At 44.2% G+C, this 19,329-nt stretch overlaps 1 protein-coding gene and 1 long non-coding RNA gene across 7 annotated transcripts in view; one reads left to right on the forward strand and one right to left on the reverse strand.

Moving 5' to 3' along the window:
- The first annotated feature begins 201 nt into the window (after positions 1–201).
- Positions 202–2,805, forward strand: LOC142578553 (uncharacterized). 2 transcript variants are annotated; one of them, XR_012827221.1, is made up of 3 exons: positions 202–288; positions 1,444–2,355; positions 2,424–2,805. It is a non-coding gene; the product is annotated as an uncharacterized LOC142578553 (long non-coding RNA). The 2 variants fall into 2 exon arrangements; XR_012827220.1 differs by lacking the exon at positions 202–288 and having other exon boundaries at positions 1,033–2,355.
- An 11,549-nt stretch (positions 2,806–14,354) lies between these two features.
- Positions 14,355–19,329, reverse strand: part of tweek (transmembrane protein KIAA1109 homolog tweek) — a 703,556-nt gene continuing 698,581 nt past the window's right edge. For 4 of the 5 annotated variants that reach the window (XM_075687924.1, XM_075687922.1, XM_075687923.1 and 1 more), the window contains exon 62: positions 14,355–18,305. In XM_075687924.1, the coding sequence (XP_075544039.1) occupies positions 17,992–18,305 (314 nt within the window). In that variant the 3' untranslated portion in view covers positions 14,355–17,991. The remainder of the gene's footprint in view (positions 18,306–19,329) is intronic. The other variant, XM_075687925.1, reaches the window with a different exon arrangement.

The following is a 19,329-nucleotide window of genomic DNA, read 5'->3' on the forward strand; positions in this document are numbered from 1 at the left end:
CTTATGCTTTCTCATCTAAAAACGCATACCTGATGGCCTTATGAAGGTGGTACGTTAATATTAAGTTTACAGAAAGCGATCGCTAAGTCCGCGACTTATGTAAATCACGATGTACGCATTCTTGCAATAAAGGATGACACGAATTTCGGTTTCGACTCTGTTTTTTGGATGCGTAGTAGTTTCGTACAGTTTAGGTTTGACATGCGATCGCGCGTCGACATCGGACGCTATGGCACACACACTCGTGCCTTGTGTGCCACCGAAGTGCTCTGGCATATACCTTGACATGTAAGTAAACGAATGTATCTCCTTGTTGAGAATATCACGCGAGTAGGCAGCTCTTGTGGTGCATCACAATCGTTTCAGAAGCGTCACAGTAGAGCATTTTTCTGCATGCGGAGCGGTGTTTTTATTTGCAGGTTTCCCTTCTGTAGGAAATTGCTGGACAGGCGGACCAGCGCACCGGAATCGTACTGGCGAAGCCACAAGCAACTCAAAGAATCTGTTTAATTGTTGCACTTTGAACAATCATGCTTCTACAAAGGCAACATCAGAAAAACAGCCTGATGCCGAGTATTTCTGTGCCACGAAATGATCAAGAGGCGAGTGCCTAATGCGGACGAAATCGAGTGCATCGAGACTTAGAACGACAGAAAGCTGAGCTAGTTGGTAAGGATTCATTATGCAAAACAGAGGTGAGGCGTGCAGACGGGACACAAGAGTAGAGAAGTGGGCGGCGCTCGTGTTGTTTGCTTGTAAATACTCTACTCTTTGTGTCCTCTCTGCACGCCTCACCTCCGTTTTGCATAACGAGTGCATCAACCCACATATTAATAGCGTAGGCGTTTTATTAACTGTGCAATATTTTCAACACTTCCTTGCATGCCATTTCATGTGGAATATCTTTTCTGGTCACAAATTTGTGCAGCGAATCTATTTGCATGATTGACTCCGGGCCTGCAGGAACGTTCACTTGCACTTGATGCTGAGTCTTTTACATGTATCCATAAACTGAAGATATGCACATCGGATCCCTGCGAGCATTTTCAAAATGCAATTATTTTAGACAACAGGCACATATGCAATACTGACATAATCCCGAGTACCACTAAGCAGCTGGGACACATTTTTGTTGACCATACTCGCAGGTAAAATAAGTAGATCATGTGGACAGCTCCAGCTCATTCTCCTTAAATCAGTGTGTACAAGGGGTATGCAAAGATAATTTTTTTCTCGCGCACCGATTATTTTGCTGTATAAGCAAGAGAACCCACCACGTTAGTGTAACGTATCTTGCACATCACACTAATATGTGCTTTAATTTACCAAGTGAGATGAGTTACTTTTATGGCTCATTCAGTCATATCACACTGCAAGCTGCATTCATCAATCTTCAATTGGATTTTGCAAATGTTTAATGAAACATGTTTCCCTTTTATGCAGATATGCAATGGCAAGCCCTTCCGTGTGTTCCAAAGGTAAAATTTAAGCTCTAAATTAAGAAAAAACATTTTTAGTCAGAAACACGCAAAAACGGTGAATGCAGAGTATCGAAGCCCAAGGTACAGAAATTATGGGAAGTGTCGAATGGTTTTAAGGAAAGAATCGTATTTGCAAATGCAACTCTTTAGTGGAGGTCAAGCAAGTCAATATAGGTAGAATACTCTGCAAGATTATGCGAGTGAGGGGATGTCAAACAATGGGTCAGGAAATGCGTTGTTTTTCTGCAAAACAAAAGCTATGATTGTCATTACATAAGTCATTTTAGCATCATGAGACTGGTGCTTGATAAATTCAGAAATAAACCAAAAAACAAGACAAGCAAAAATAAAAAAACAGTTTAATGATGCTCTCTCCACACTGGGGTAAATAAAAATAAACACATCACATCTAATGTGGACATATCAGACGCCTTGTGAAACACGAAAGGAAAAATTCAGTTTCGAGCTATGGAACTTGCCGCATAGATGTGGGGGGCCTTGCACTAATAGTGATAGTTACCACTGCATTTAGAAATTGAAAGCATTTGTGCAGACAAGGATGATTCTTTATATTTTTGGCTACCACTTCAAATGCCTCCACCAAGTGTTACAATGCTGCACGCAGCCATACTAAGGATCTCGCAGCAACACCTGCAGGTAAAAAGCAGAAGCAGTCAAAGTCCTGGTGTGTACTGGACACCATGTTTGAAAATTTTTGGGCAAGAAGAATGCAAGAAGCAGACATAACTGCATTGATTTCAATAATTGCCCATTTGAATGGCCTTTTCTTTTTGTTTAGACAATGCCTACGCCTAGCCACAGCAGCTCCCTCATACAGACTCCGCAAGCCAAGAGGCCGTGGAGGCAAATGCAGGTAAGAGGCAAGAAGCAATAGCACTGGTGTCGACATTCATCTAATTTCTTTCTTTTTCTTTCGTTTAGGCAGCCAGCACACCTCGAACAGCCACCTTGACTGTGGGTGTGTCACCCTAGTCGTAAAGGAAACATTTGAGGGAAAGCGGCAGGCAATGTGAACATCCACTTCTCCATGTAAACGATACTCTTTCTCTCGGATGACTCCTACGCCTCGCCACGCCAGCACACTTGTGCACAAAGATGCCGCGGAGGCACGTGCAGGTCAGAGGCAAGAAGCAGTGGCACTGGTGTCGACATTCACCCAATTTCTTTTTCTTACACTGAGACAGCCAGCACACCTCGAACAGCCACCTTGACTGCGGGTGTGTCAGTAGATTCCTGTTGTACATATGCTCATAATAAACTTCAGTAAACTTGAACTTGATAATAAACTTGAAGGCAAGTGGGACATTGATGCATTGTATTTTTGAACATTTATTGTACACATACAATATATGTTACACTTTGCAGTGCTACAGAGCGTATTTTGAAGCTTCCCCCTATATTTTGCACCTTTAATTACGTATGTGTTGTGTGGCCCTCAATGCAGTTCATGTTGTAGCAGCTGCTTTGTCTGTGTATCGCACATTGGCTTAAGCTCGTGATATCCACATACTTCTCTCACATATACAAAATAAAGTTCGATGTAGTCCTCAGTGTTACAACAAAAAATGAAAGTAAACAATCCGATCGTGGAATTGTGTTTAATACAGTGATTCCTATGACAGTTACTGAGAAGTTGACAACTTGAACTGGTCAATTGGTCCATAGCCTCCTCTATTTTTCAAAAATAAAGGAGGCTACGGATCCGTCATGGCAAGGAATTGTATGTATACATAAAAAGAGGGGGGTATGTGTGTGTGTTTGTAGTAGGGGGTATAGGATTAGGGCGGTACGAAAAAATGTACCAACACCGTCCTCTAGAGCCATTGCGTTAAGGTACCGTAACAAAGCGTATTATGCATAAAGTTCACACAACCAACTCTGATATTACTGCACACGCCAGGCGACACGAGCTACATTTGTCATGACGCATTCGCGACTGCACCGGATGCCCTCCATAATCGTGCACACTGCACCGAGGCAAAAGAAAGATCATGGGCGCAGGTGCCTTTAAGGTATCTCGACCTTGCGAGGCTCTGCTGCGCGTGCCAGGGGAGCTGTCCGTGCGAACACTCCCTGGCACACACCTGCCTCGGCGGCCCCAACCTACGTACCGTTCTGCTTCGAGCTTTGATCCCCCCACTGTCCCTTGGGTGCCCTGGAGTTCCTGCGCCGCCTGCTTTATTATAATCTCAGGTGCTCTCCTGAGACTTCCGTTTGTAGGTTACATGTGCCCTACCCCAACTGGATCAGTGCTTATAATAATAAAAAAGCCCGATCTATCGTCGCGACGATAGATCGCGAAAGCGGCTTTTGCAACGTACCGCGCCCGTGCGAAGAGAATTACGGAACGCCAACGAGGAATCTGACCACAGCTCCGAGCTCGTAACCTCGTCGAGTGACACTCCTGCAACAGGCGTGACCGCTGAAAACCGCATACCGCCGGAAACTTCAACAAGATCATCCCTCGGTTGCATAACTGCCACCTGTACGGTCAACATGGACCACACCCACACCGCCCCGCAACATAGAATAAAGAACCAACTTATAAAGCCCAAACACACGGCTGCACCCACACGTCACGACACCACAAGCGAGACGCCATGCTGCTGCCTACGCTGCTACGGTTGCCGGATTAAAACTGACTACTGTCACCAAGTCTAGCAAACGTCTCAGGAGCTGGCAACCTCGGCGCGTAGCAACATGGCGGCGTTGTTGCGGTTCCCGATTTCAATGCATGGGCCCTATGGGTAGCTTCTCCTCTAGAGTCAGTATAGTAACTCTATGCATCGCCCCCCCCCCCCCCCGAGGGCTCTGCGGTCACTGCGCATGCCTGAGCTGAGAGAAGGTGAGAAAGGAGAACTCTTTTTCGCAGGATGTGACATCGCGTTGTTGCTTGTTTTTTACTTTTTTGAAAGAGCTACTCTCGAACGTAGATTAGCCATTGCCGTCGTGTCGGCTGCAAGACGTTCTGCGCGCGCTTTTGTGCGTGTAGAAAGCGTATAACGTGCGCGATATTCGTGCGAGCGCAGTTTGACTTGAGCAATCGTGGGCTTGGACTCCATGACATTTGCTTTCGTCATGTGCGAGTGAGGGGCTTGCCAACAGGTAAACCGCTGCTGTACTTAGGTGAATACCTTGTTTTTCGTGGTCCTGAAATAAATGGCGCGTCGCTGCGATGGAGACCTTAATTGAGTGTGGTAATTGCTGCGAGGGCTCTGTGGTTGCTGCGCATGCGTTAGCTGAGAGAAGGTGAGAAAGAAAGACAAGTTTGCTTTACCAGATGTGACGCCACATTGTTTGTTTTTGTAACTACTCTCGAACTCAGACGGCATGATTCGCGTCTGTTTCTTTATTCTATGTGCACACTTGGTCGCGTCGTCTTAGAGTGCATCGGCATATATTTTAACTCTGGCTAAAGTTAGCTGAAACACCCTGTATACAATGACTTTTGCTTAGATACGTAGATTTATTGGATACTTATAGGTATATATAAATATCTTGTTGCGAGATTTTGTGGATACGCGCACTGAACTTTGTTTGCAGAGAGACTTTTTTTTTGCTTTTATCAAGCTTTATCTTCGCATTTGTGTATCCCATTGTACTTCGCCTTTCTAATGTATATATTGCAAGACTGCTGATTTTTATATGTGATCTCTGTTGCGACTACAACTTCGGTGCAATTACAATACACGATCGGTGACAGCTCCTCCTGCGCAGTAAATTGGAACGAAGGACACCGTCACTGAGATTTTTCCCTGGCCATTGCATATGTACAAAAATTTAAACAAGGTTTTCGAATGACAAAGTTTCATTAAAATATTTGTCCTCAACTTGTTCATTTCACGGCCTTTACATTTATCATATCAGCGGTATGCACTGCGTTGCTGGTTTCGCACTGATATAGTTATAAAGTTCGTGTGATATTTTCTTTCTTATTAAACAGACAAAAAACGTGGAAGCATTAATGTCCATTATTTCTGGCACAATTTTTGGTACATAAGAATATATTCTTTAATGAAAAAAAAACATATTTTACTTGTCCTGATGCGTAGCGTCCAACAATTCGTTTGCAGCACCTTTATCAATGGCAATGCAGATATTATTGATGTATTTGATCCCTGGCAGATTCTGTGAGGAGGCCGAGCTCCAACGTGAGACCGCCCCCCCCCCCCCCTCCTCCTGACGAAATTTTTGGCTGCGCCACTGACTGTATATATCCAGCATACCTACATCACTGAAAAAAGTACCTGGCACTTTTTTTATTGAAAAGTAGATTGTTGCCAAGGAAAAGGGCTGTACTGAAAGGTACACAGGTGCACATTATATCGCACTTCCTGTCACAGCCTATGCAAGGCTGGAAGTATTTGTCAAATAAATAAATAAAAATAAAAATATATATAATGTCTGTACTGGAGTACTAAATTGTTGTTATGCTGTTTTATGGATCGGCCTGTTTTATAGGTATGTTTTATGGCTAGACTACCTGTTCTCCATAAAGACATGGAGAACAGGCGAACCCTCCAAACTTGTTGCATGTTGTTGGCTCACTGCTCATCAGAAGGTAAGAATGTGTACATGCCACCTATTTTTATTCTCCACAATCTGAATTCCAGCCACCTTGCTTGTCTTCCCATTGGGATCAGGCTGCACTAAGTGTAAATAGGTAAAAACAAAAAAGCAAAATCTGTTTGCCAAACAAAACATGCGTCCAAGTGTGTATGCTGCTAACTAGACTTGGTATACCTGATCCCGTTATCTTGTGACGTGGTGTAACACGAGAGTGCAGAAGCACCACCATCCATTCACTTTGTCTCGACTGTCTTACCATTTGGCCAGTTACTGTCACTCATGTGGATGTAACCCCACGCTCAATCACACACTTCTGCTTTCCCATCATTGTAACAAATTAATGAGCGAAATAATTGAATTTTATTTATTTTACAAGTACTGCCAGCCTTGTTACCAGGCCTTAGGCAGGAGTAGGCATTTGAAATAACAAAAAACATATATGAAATAAGATCAAACAAGATAACAGACACTGAACAAGAATCTGCATAAAAAACAACATAAGAGAAACCTTTCACAATCATGATTTGATTGGTAAAAACGAGAGATGAACGCTATGGTTTATTCACAAAGTGCAGAAAGAAAGGATGAAACCGTTGGACATTTGACAGTTGTGAATCATTTTGTATCAACAAATTACAAATGCATTAGCCAGGCTTATCTTGTGACCCTTGTGACCAAGAAATGTAATTATCTAGATGTGTGTGCTAGAGTGAAATGAATTATTGTTGCATTTTAATTTTTGTCCCTCTTTTGATATTTACACGTCTACTCTACCATTCTCTGTCATTGTTTTGTAATCACGTGGCTTTGTGAATCTACTTTTGTGATTTATTTTTCATGTGTATACTGTTGCTTCAGGACATATTATATATATATATATATATATATATATATATATATATATATATATATATATATATATATATATATATATATATATATATATATATATATATATATATATATATATATATATATTAGCGTTTACCTTAAACAAATAAATTTCTTGTGTATATACAGTGCCAAGTCTTTACTTTCTCCACCTCTCTTCTTTCGTCTGTGTTGCATCGTGCTGCCAAGCAAGGCAGCGCTATAAATCTGCACCCACTTGCCCACCTTTCAGTTATTCTGCACTGGGTGTAATTCATTACTGACCTTTATATATTCCATGTATCTTGCAAATAGCTTCTGAACATTTTACGCAAGAAAAGCTTGATGTCCGTGAATGAAACGTACGTGAGCTCCACTTTCAGGCCCTCTATAAGTGATGGATGCTCCTTCCTAATCTGTGAGCCAGAGATGGATCCTGGGCACCCTCTACAGCGGGGCCCACATCAATATATGCAAAAGAGAAGGGGGGCCTCATTGCACACTATGAGCGCTAAAATGCCAGCATTCTCAAGGAAAGCCTGGGCCCTCAGGACTCAGAATCTGCTTGTGCTGCAAGCTCATTTCATTCTAAGCCACGGCGAGCAGGCACCATGTGCAATTAGGCCATGCACAGATATTTGTGTAACTAGCTTAGTACCATGTCCTTGTAGTTTTTATGTTTTCATTACTTTCACTGTGCTAAGGCAGTCAATGTGTAGTAACACAGATTTATGAATGCTTGTGCCTATAATATGTTTTATGGGGAAAATAACTGTTAGTGCTTTGCTTGTAAGGATGCTTGTTGCAGATTAACAGCCTCACATGCATTAAAAGAAGGTCCCAGTGCTGCAAACAATACTCTTGCACGTGATTTTGAGGCGTCAGTGATGAACTCTGAGCATGTATACATATATTTCAGTTCTAAGTATGGCAGTTGCATATATGCACACCTAGCACATGCTTGGAAGTTCAAGGAATGAGGTGTCACACTCTTTGCATTGTTGCTGTTGAGGTGGCAAATGCTTAGCAGGGGTCATTAAACGATTTTCAATCGATCTGTCCAAGATCTGGCAACAATGCTCTTAACATGCATTGTGAATGGCAGTCTGCATGTTGGCCGTGTAAATAGATCAGAGTATTCGACCTGCCATCTACTACAGTGTGGCAGCAATGTTCAGGATCTGAGCATGAGGCTACTAAGTGACGCACTTGACTGGGGATGCAGAGGTTGAGGGAGTAGGGGGGAGGTGGGGGGGTCGGGTCTTTGCCAGCCACATACAGACGTCTTGGGGAAGGGGAATGTGTCCTTTGTGCCCCCGGTATATGCCACTGACGTTGCTACAGGAGTTGAGGACTTGGGGCACATTTCTTAGTCAACTTTAGGCGATCCCTAAGCCCAAGTGATGGATTGTCTAAGGGTCGCTCCAGGACAGTCTCTGAAGAGATATTTCCTGTGTCCGGGTAAGGTCACAGAGAAAGAGCAGACTTATCGGGGAAGTAAGGCACATACATACGTGTCCCACCAGAGGCAAGATTCATGTGCGAAGTGAAGAGCATGGAGATTAGGTGGAAGAAATACCGTTAGGTGTCGCAAATGAGGCAGGTGATTGAGCCAACTGGTTGAACCAATTCCATCTGTGCCCTTGTACTCAGTGCACCTCAATACTGAAATGTGAGGAAGTGCAGAGTCTGTGAATTTATTGACAGATTTGTAGCATTCTTAACTGTAACTTGATTGAGCTGCTTCACTGCAGAAAGTGATTGAATCTTTTATCGTAAGTGATAGAGAGGGACTTGCACTATTGTGATGTTGGGTGCTGTACAGATGTACTAGATGGCATCGTGAGAGGCTTGCAATTCAAGTAGTAGTGAGTTGGGCGTTTCTGCCTTGTACATGACGAAAATACCAATAGCGGGGTGAGATGGGCTCACATAGTTTTGTTGTGCTCAGCATGTCACAAATGATTATTTCTGGTAAGCCTCACAAGATTCCATAGCGCCATGTCGTGTAACAAGCTTTTTTTATACCTGGAAATATGTAGATAGAAATAATCTGATGCGCTCAGTTTAAATTTGAAGGATCATTAGTGTTTCAGGATGCAAGTGTTTTAATATCTCGTGTTTGTATAATTTGATCAAGTGCCAGGGGCAGACTTATTACAGAAATTTAAGGAGGCTTTAAGCTCAGAATGATAATGGCTATAATGTGGAGCCTCCTTGAAGTTTACTTGTTTTCGTTCAGCCATTTCACATAAAAGAATCTTAATAATGTGCATGACTATAGGAAATAGGTTCGAAATGTGAAGCTCCCACCCTCCCCAGGTGCATTCTTTGCATGACCTCATAATGTGTTCCCTTAATTGATAATTGGCCAAATGCAAAGCATGGGTTTGCTTCTGTTTAAGCCTTCCAAGCCCAACAAGCAAGGTCCACGACTGGGTCACCTTTCATTATACATAGCCTTGAATACATTTTCAATATCTTCGGGACCGGCCCAGTTTACTATTAGTGTTTAAAGGATCCGCTCATTTTACTCGACGATACACACGAGGGCGTGGTTAATCCCGGGAAAGCAGGAAAAGGAAGCTTCTGTTTATAATTGAGCACAATGGTGGTGGCCGCATCGGTTTCTCCGCGATCCGAGTCAGTAATATTTGCGCAGCTATGATGACATTAAGATGCAGGGCGCTGCAGGAAATGGGGTGTCAAAACTGGTTCACTGGTTGCTTCGATCTCGAAAACGAATCATGATGACAGACTTTTGTGGTAGACAGCTAGCAAAGAACTCGTATGGGCCTAACCCTTTGAGGAAACATTCGAGTGACAGTGCGAAGACTGCAGTTTCATGTATCCGTCACACTGTATATAAATCCATATTGCGGCATTCGGAGAATGCTGTAAACACAGCGTGTGGCAACGTAAACGTGGCCATGCGCTGTACGCTTGCAGCGCTTGTCGTCTGCTGCTCCAGAGAGGAAACGGGGGAGAAGCGTGCGTGTGCTTGCGGCCCCACCACATTCCTCGGGCTCTCGGGTGACACACGAGATACACAAAAAAATTGCTTTCCATCTTTGCAGGCACCTGATAGATAGTATAATATTTTTGTGCCTTGTAATATTGAACGCTGACTATTATTTAGAGAAATGCAAGACAGTATAGTTGAAATCATTTTGCAATGACGTCTTTAATCAAAATGTGTACATTAATTAACGCATGAGACAACTTTATTTCATACCGTTGCAAGTTCAATGCAGTGTTTAGTGAGATTTGATATATTTCAATTGTTCTTAGTTCGATCAATTTATTAAAGTGACGTCACTTCCGTGCGTCGCAGGAGTCGATTCGGTATATTTGCACACATCACATTGCAATTCCTGTTTGTGTGATCCTGTGCAATACACTTGTTTAATTAAATACCTTGGCGTTTTTTTACCGTGATTTATCCTGGAATTTTCATTTCGCACATATTTGTCAAAAACTTCGCGCAGTGTCTTGTGTTTTGTGTAATATTAAATTTTACATGCCATTGTCTGTTTGAAATTAAGTTTAATTAAGGGATACATACTGTGTCCCGTGACAATTGCCCCTTCCCACGCTTGTCGAGTCTCACCGCAATAATTTGCGCCCGCTTCACCGCGTAATATTGCTGTTGTGAGGCGAAGCTGACTTTCGGCAACCGGTATTATGCAACGTGTCGTGCTTTCCGAGCTTCGAAGCCAATCGCGAGGACCACAAAGGAGGAGTCGGTGCCATTGCTGACAGCGGCGAATTTTTCAATGAAAAACTGAAAAACATGGCACAGAACGGCAAGAAGCTTAATAGCGAACGCAGAAGCAGCTAGGCCTAGCGTTGCTGCGGTGGTGGCTACGGCTGCCAGCGGATCTGCGTGCGAGTGCGCCAGTTCGAGGAGCGACGAGGTAATCAAAATGGCGGCGGTGGTGGTGGTGGTTTTATTATAACCGTTTAGGACCTGCCATGACGGCAAAAAGTCCGGAAAATCGGATGGCCAAGGGTTTTCGCATCCTCAATTTCAGACGTTATTATACATATATAGGCTCTATGGGCTACATAGTGGTGCCGCGAATCCGCCCGAATTATCGGGCCGTCCGTAATGTCGGTAGTTGACTAAACACTGGCAACTCCTCCTACTCCAGCCAGCTTTACCGCGACTTTCTTTCCCTTTCAATAAAATTACAGCTAATTTTCCCTGATAGAAGCGCAAGTTCCCCGAGTTTTTCCAGACTATTGAAAATCCCCGATAATTCCTGGTTTTCCCGGTTGGTAGACACCCTGCTCATTGATCGGCTTCTTATGTGCCAATTTCTTCCGTTCCCTCCTCAAGTCTAGGCTAATTCCAGTTCTTACCATCCTATGGTCACTGCAACGCACTTTGCCGAGCACGTCTACATCTTGTATGATGCCAGGGTTAGCGGAGAGTATAAAGTCTATTTCATTTCTAGTCTCGCCATTCGGGCTCCTCCACGTCCACTTTCAGCTATTCCGCTTGCGGAATAAGGTATTCATTATCCGCATATTATTCTGTTCTGCAAGTTCTACTAATAACTCTCCCCTGCTATTCCTAGAGCCTATGCCGTATTCCCCCACTGACTTGTCTCCAGCCAGCTTCTTGCCTACCGTGGCATTGAAGTCGCCCATCAGTGTGGTGTATTTTTTTTTTTTTTTTGACTTTACCCATCGCCGATTCTACGTCTCCATAGAAGCTTTCGACTTCCTGGTCATCATGACTGGATGCAGGGGCATAGACCTGTACGACCTTCAATCTGTACCTCTTATTAAGTTTCACAACAAGACCTGCCGCCCTCTCATTAATGCTATAGAATTCCTGTATGTTACCAGCTATATCCTTATTAATCAGAAATCGGACTCCTAGTTCTCGTCTCCGCTAAGCCCCGGTAGCACAGGACGTGCCCGCTTTTATGCGAAGCATATTACTAGAGCTCAACCCAGCTTCCTCAGGCGCGGCGGTGTCGCCTTCAATACCACGTGACACCGTGACGTCACGACAGAGGAGAAACGGGGCTCCAACTCGCGCCGTCGCTCGCGGCGTCGCCTTCAAGGCTGACCACGTGACACCATGACGTCACGACAGAGGAGAAACGGGGCTCCAACTCGCGCCGTCGCTCGCGGCGTCGCGGCGGTATATAAGCAGCTGCGCTTGGTTCTAGGTGGCTTTGGCTCAACTCTTGCAAGATGGGCTGGGTGGGAATCGAACCAGGGTCTCCGGAGTGTGAGACGGAGACGCTACCACTGAGCCACGAGTACGATGCTTGAAAGCGGTACAAACGCGCCTCTAGTGAATGCGGTGTTGCCTTAGAAACGAGCTGTTTCTAAGGCTCAGGCGTGCGTCGCTTGCTCAGGCGCACATTTCGTTGCCGCGCCGAACGCTGCGTTGCTCGACGCTCACCGCGTCCAATGCGGGGCGCGTAGTCGCTGCGCCGTAGCCCATTGTCTTACACCCCTTGGCGGGTCGACGGGAACGCTGTCGCGTTCCACTCTTGAAGGCGGAGCAGAGTAACGCATGAGTTGTTTCTTCGTCTAGCCGAACCAAATATAGCCAAGCAACAGCAGTTCACCAGGCTAAACAGTGGTTCAACAACTAAAATAAAGGCTAGTATGCTTCGCATCCTGGGCTTAACCTTAGCTAAGCCACAGCCATTTTTTTAGCACTGTATATGCTTCTTTTGTCCTTCTAACTTCACTGAGCCCTATTATATCCCATTTGCTGCCCTCTTAATTCCTCCGATAGCACTGCTCGACTCGCCTCACTAGATAACGTTGTAGCGTTAAATGTTGCCAGGTTCAGATTTCAATGGTGGCCTGTTCGGACCCAGGTATTTTTAGCACCCTCTGCTGCATCACCACTGATCACCACAAAGTGTGCCCCACCCACAAAGTGTGCCTCAAGAGGACGAATGAGACGGCTTTTCGTTGCAGCAACAGAAAAGTACAGACACCCCGCAGCAAGAGGTACGCTGCCGAGATTCTCCGAAGTGACCCTGCTAAATGGCCGGACGATATTACTGACAGCTTTCGGAGTGTATGCCTTGAGAAAGGGCCATTGTATTTTCAAAATCTGGCAGAAAATTTTCCATCTCCCGAAAGGCAATACAAAACTCAGAAACGCTATATGTCACCTCATCTTTTCGTGCGAAAGGCTGTAAATGGGGAGGCGTACGAGCGACATTGGTTAATGTACTCTGAGTTCAAAGGTTCTGTTTACTGTTTCATCTGCAAACTATTTTCGATTTCAAGCAACCCCAGTGCTTTCACCACACACGGCTTTCCTGATTGGAAAAGAGCAGAAAAAAAGGTTTGCGCACATGAAAATAGCGTCGAGCACCGGAACTACGTGGCAGCATGGCTCGCCCGCTCTAACTCGAGCAGCACAATTGACAAGGAGCTGGTTAAGCATTTTGTCACTGAGACCGCTTACTGGACAACTACTGTTGACTTACTTACTACTACTTACTACTGTTGAAGCGCGTAGTCATTGTAGTTAAGCTTCTAGCTGAGCGCAACCTAGCATTTAGGGGCAGTGAGGTGATTTTTGGTTCACCGAGAAATGGCAATTCTATGGCAGTGCTTGAGGCCATTGCCAAGTTTGATCACTTTCTAGAGGAGCACATCAAACGCTGCGGGAACAAAAGAAAAAGTCACCCATCGTATCTGTCAAAAACCATTTGTGATGAATTTATCGAGCGTATGGCAAAGGCTGTCAAGGAACGTCTCGTTGATGAAGTGAAATGCGCAAAATACTGCTCTTTAATTGTTGATTCGACTCCAGACCTTACTCACGTTGATCAGCTGTCAGTTGTTTTACGATACTATATAAATGCGAAAGTGTACGAACACTTTCTTGGATTTGTTCAAATTTAATCGCATACCGGCTTGTATCTTTTCGATACCATGATGTCCCTCTTGACGACCAATGGCATCTCAATTGATGATTGTGGGGGCCAAGCTTATGATAATGCGAGTAATATGTCAGAAAAATACAAAGGACTGCAAGCTCAAATCGAAGACCTGAACGAATTGGCGGTCTACGTCCCGTGTGCTGGTCATTTACTGAACTTAGTTGGCACGTGTAGCGTTGACAGCTGCCTTGAGGCAGTCAAATTTTTCACTGTAATTCAGAGACTGTATGTGTTCTTTGCTGCCTCACCTAAGCGATGGAGGTATCTTTTGGACAGCATGGGCGGAACTGGCCAGCAGCTTGTTTTGAAAAGTCTCTCTGAGACCAGGTGGTCAAGACACGCTGAATCATGCAAGGCCATTCTGAAAAATTTCAATGCAGTCTTGTGTTGCCTTGAAGGTATATCAAAGAACGAGGAAGAAAATGGTGACATTAGGAACGAAGTGCACGCTCTTCAAGAAAATGACAAAACTAGAGACTGCATTCATGGCGATTTCCTGGAGTGAAATCTTGGAGCGCTTTGAAAAAACAAGCGCAGCACTTCAGAAACCAGGCCTAGACATTTCAACTGCTGTAGACCTGCTGAGCTCTTTAGAAGGCTTTGTCAATTCTTTGCGACCTCTCTTTGATACCTTCGAAGAGAGAGCACGCACCTAAGTACCAGTCAATGTTATCAGAATGAGGGCAAACGCATCGTTTTGAGTAAGCACCCGGACGGAAAAAGCGATAGTGCGCTGCAAGGTAGAAAAAAAATTATCGTAGAGACAATGTTGTACTTGACAGTCTAGGCTCTGCTTTGCGATTGCGAAAGGCTGCCTACACTGAACTCTGCAAAAGGTTCGGATTCTTAAAATTGCTGACAGAAGTTGGGAGCGAGGCCTCTCTGGCACAGCAGGCTGAGAAGTTGGTGAAAACCTACAAGAATTATTTGGAGCCAGAATTTTCCGCTGAAATCATTCAGTTTGCAAACTTTCTGCACAACTCTGTGTGCCAGGACACGGCTCCCCTGGGAATAATAAAGTTGCTGCATGAAAGAAAGCTTATTGATGTGCTTCCGAACCTTTCTCTTGCTTTGCGAATGTACTTAAGCATACCCGTGGCAAACTGTGAGACCGAACGATTGTTTTCCAAGTTGTTGCTGATAAAAAATCGCCTTCGTTCGAGCCTCCTTGACGACAAGGTGAACTCGCTTGCTATCATGTCCACTGAAAGTGACCTCCTCCGCGATCTATCCTTCGAATAAACTATATTGATTTCGCCAAAGCGAAGGCGCGAAAGATGCCATTTTAAAAGAGGACTGTTTGCGCTATACATGAATTGTTCCAATAAGTTCGTTGTGTCGCCTCCCAGCCTCCACGTTGCCAATGAAGCGCTGAGCAGTGTAATTCAAGATATGCAAATCTTCGTTGTTAATCTCTTGTTTGTTCTTCTTGCGATATTTAGCGTGCTTATAAAGAACTGTATTTTTGTTGTTTTTGATAGTGCCACATTTATTTGGTGTCGTCCTTGCTTGTCTTACCTTTAACGAAAAAATTTTCAAATAATGTTTTGTAATTACAGTTGGTAATGTTCATCTGTATTCTAGTGCACTTTTATGGTGTTTGTATTGCCTTAAGTATTGTATATATCTATTGCATGTTTATAGAGTAACGTGTATAACGATTACTGCAGTCTGATGCTTGAATTTTAATAAAGAATGTTTTGGATACAAGCATGCGTCTCCTCACAGAATTAAACTTAGTGATGCAAACAAAGCCTAGCTTCAGAAGGATCGACATCTGAGCTGTGTTGTCTTTTCTACGTTCTTGTTCGTCTTGAGCGCACTAAACTTTTCCTTAAAGCCTAGCTGTAACAAGCATGTGACGCCCCCTCGGGCATAATCTTCGTTGGCCCGCCAGGCTCGGTGGCCTGCCAGGCTCAGTTAGGCAACATTGGTCGCCGCACCAATAAACACCGGCGAGCACAACTGCTCGGCGGTCAGTCATCGTTCAGCACCACCACACTGCGGAGCGTCCATCTAACGGAGGGTGCCTTGAGCCCTCCCTTGTTCATGAACCCGAGCGGATCGGGACACTAGCTTTTGCTGAAAACAGAATGCAGATTAATCACAAAGTGAACATATGTGTAGGCGTTTACAACAGCACACGTTTCAAGTAAGTTTTGTTGTTTTCCATATCATAATAATAATAATAATCCCGTTGATCGCACTTCGTTCTTTTAAATTTGGTGGATTAAAATGAAACATGGCATATTTCCAGTAGCGTAGCAGGCGACAGGGGGGAGGGGTCAGTATAAGGAAAGGGGGCCTGCATGCGCATAAGCCCAGGGCCCCCATTTTTCTTAATCCGGCCCTGAGCATGACAAAGCTGTGAAGTGGCAATGGGACATACAGAATGAACTGCAAGATTAATGAGTTCTTTGCGGACTATTGCCTGTACAAATGGTGCTGCAGGCAAGTTCGGCTCACTGGGACGGTAAGAAAAAGGCTGCAGGAGCCATGGTTTCAAGTTCTCGCCACACTATCCGCATCAGGTCATCTGATGATGATGGTCCCTGCACTCCTAGCCTGTCGTCAGAAGATGATGCCACAGCTGTGTTCGGCAGATGCGCGAACGGCGTTTCAATGCAGTGGCTCTTGGCCTGCTCAAAATGCTGAGACGCTTTTATTTTTGCACATAAGCATATGTTGAAAGCATCGTCAGCAATCCCCTTCGGTACATGCCCAACTTTATCTAACTCAGCCATATCGCTGTCGGCATTACGGCACAGAGCCAGCACTGCCTGGATGTAAGAGACGTATGATTCTGTGGACATTTGGATGCGGGTCGCTAGTTCTTTCATAGCGGTGCTTTTCCGCTCAGCAGGACGGCCGAAAAAGTCCCTTTATCTTTTGTTAGCACATGTCCTGGTTGTTAAGCTCTTCCTCATGGTTGTCATACCATACCTTCGCCACGCCTTGTAGGTAGAAGACCAAGTTAGCTAACATAATCGTCGGATCCCATTTGTTTTGGGCATTTATACTCTCATACGTGGCGATCCAGTCTTCCACGTCGAAGTGGTCGGTGCCGCAGAACGTTCCTGGATTCCACGGCTGAGCCAGCACAACCATCGGGGTTGTAGGCATTGATGTGTGCCGCACCATGTCGGGTCTTGTTTCGTCCGTCATGTTGTCCAGTCCGAGGTAACGACCACTGTGGAGTTCCGTTGTTGTTTCTCGTGGGTACCCAGTACCTCCACCAATTTGTTACGTAGCAGAAATCACATATACAGATGTATTTACAATATTTGCAAAAGGGACAACGATGTGTAAATAAGATGGCTGTCGAGACCAATTCCACCTCTACATGTCAAATTCTTTTCTTCTGACTGGCGCCACTCTTGGTTGCTCCGTAACAAAATTGTGCAGCTAAAATACTGTATTGAAAGAAGCTGTCTTCTTATCTGAAAGCTATTCGAAAAGTATTCAATGGAGTTTTACAAATTACAAGTTTGCAATCCCCCTAATTCAGAGCGGCGCATCTGCAGATGTGTAGGTACGACTCACCAAGAGACAGGCACAAACATGTCAAAGGCTTTGCTGCAAGAGTAGAGATGGCTTCCTGTGACGCATGCCTTATGCTGTTTGACATATTGGAGCATTAGTAGTAGAATAAAACTTGTATCCTTATGATGAAATATGAGAAAGCATTCCATGCTTGCTTCCATACATGCAATATACCAAGAATTTTTCACTGCTGTAGAGCAGGATGCCACAATGTACTTTATACAATGGTGCACAAATCTTAGGTGTGGTGTCTAAGTGAGCAAGGCAAACTTAACTGCTCACTTCTTGAATATAACAAACACTGACACATTTGTCATTTTGCCATCTATTTCAGTTCATTCATTATACTGTAAATAATATCAACAAATCAGTGTGCATATCGAGCACAATGCAAACCAAACAATCACTGAAAGTCTAACAATATACAACAAATTATAGATAAATTTGCTTCTTGCATGCTTCATTTATGCAAAAAGCCAAGTTTAACTTAAAGTTGCTGCACAACCATGACTCAATAAATCACAATCATTGCTCATTAGCCTAAGCTGCAGCAATATCCTCTGGACAGTATATCAGTGCTGTCGCACAGCTTTAAGCATGCGCTCTAGCATGAGCGACAGGAACAGGTCCAGGGGGTCCATGCATCCTCGCTGCAGCCACTTTGGTATAGTAACACGAGCATGTGAAAATCCCAGCTTGTGCAAAATGTAGTCCACGCCATAAGGTTCGATGCCCTTGCCCGCCCATGATAGAAGGCGCACAGTGGGCTCAAGGTGCCAGGTGTAGCACTGGTAGTCACGGAAGTCTCGATGCAGAGACTCCAACGACTCTGCTACACTTCGCTTTCGCCGCTCACTTTCTGGTGACTGGCTTTTGGCTGCCCCACCTACAAAGGGACACTCTGTCTTAGAGGGAGCACTCTTTGAGTGTGAAATAAAATTTATACAGTGCTTCTGTGGATAAAGATATGATAGCAAAGTGTATGATATTACGTGAGTTGATGTGCATCTAATTCTTATTAACTTAGGCAATATCATTATTATGTACACTTCTCTACTTCGTAATAAATGAGTACTGACTATAAGTTTCCCTACATTGGCAGCTGTTGACCCATCGTTGAGAGTATGAAGTCTCACTTGATCCTGCCCTCAAAAAGTAATTACAGCATACTAAAAATTCACCACTTCAGAATACACATTATGCACATAATGGATTCATGCCAAAAGACACATCACTGCTGATTTTAAGGCCCAACATAGGCACCAGTGAGCTCATTTCCAACCAATAACTAAAAGCACACTAGTCACATGAAGCAAGTAGGACGAAGCTGCGAAGAAGAGGGGATGCAGTGCATGGCTGCAGGGCTGTCGGCACTATTACATCACACTGATCAGTGTGCACGTCAGCGGCCAAATGGTTTGATGCTTCTTTTGGCATGATGCTGCACTACTATGAATATTTGCCATGAAGGAACAAATATAACTGCATGTTGGGGAAGCCGTGCCATGCTGCAAGTTGTCAATTTTGGCCAGAAAACTGATATTAAATTCTCACAGGTATAAGTTCATTATTCATGATTGTCTAACCGTAACTTCCTTCATCAGGGCTTTGTAAAACTAATAGCGCATTAAAAAGTACTGTGGGTCTTTATCCAGTGCACTGTATGATCTACATCACAAACACATGGAGGTTCGCGATCCTAAAAAAATACTTAAGCATGGATAGTAAGCTCTTCACAAAACCGAGATGTACAGACTACGGTTGTGTGAATATAGAATATCACCGAATAGAATATCTACTATTCAGGAGTGCAGACTTTTGGGCTAGTTGGTTCCTAGCATAAATTGAAGTCGTAGTGCTGGATTGACAGGGACAAAAAAGACGACAGGACGTATGCTAGCTATCAACAG

Source organism: Dermacentor variabilis, chromosome 4, assembly GCF_050947875.1.
Source record: "Dermacentor variabilis isolate Ectoservices chromosome 4, ASM5094787v1, whole genome shotgun sequence".
Lineage (NCBI taxonomy): Eukaryota > Metazoa > Arthropoda > Arachnida > Ixodida > Ixodidae > Dermacentor > Dermacentor variabilis.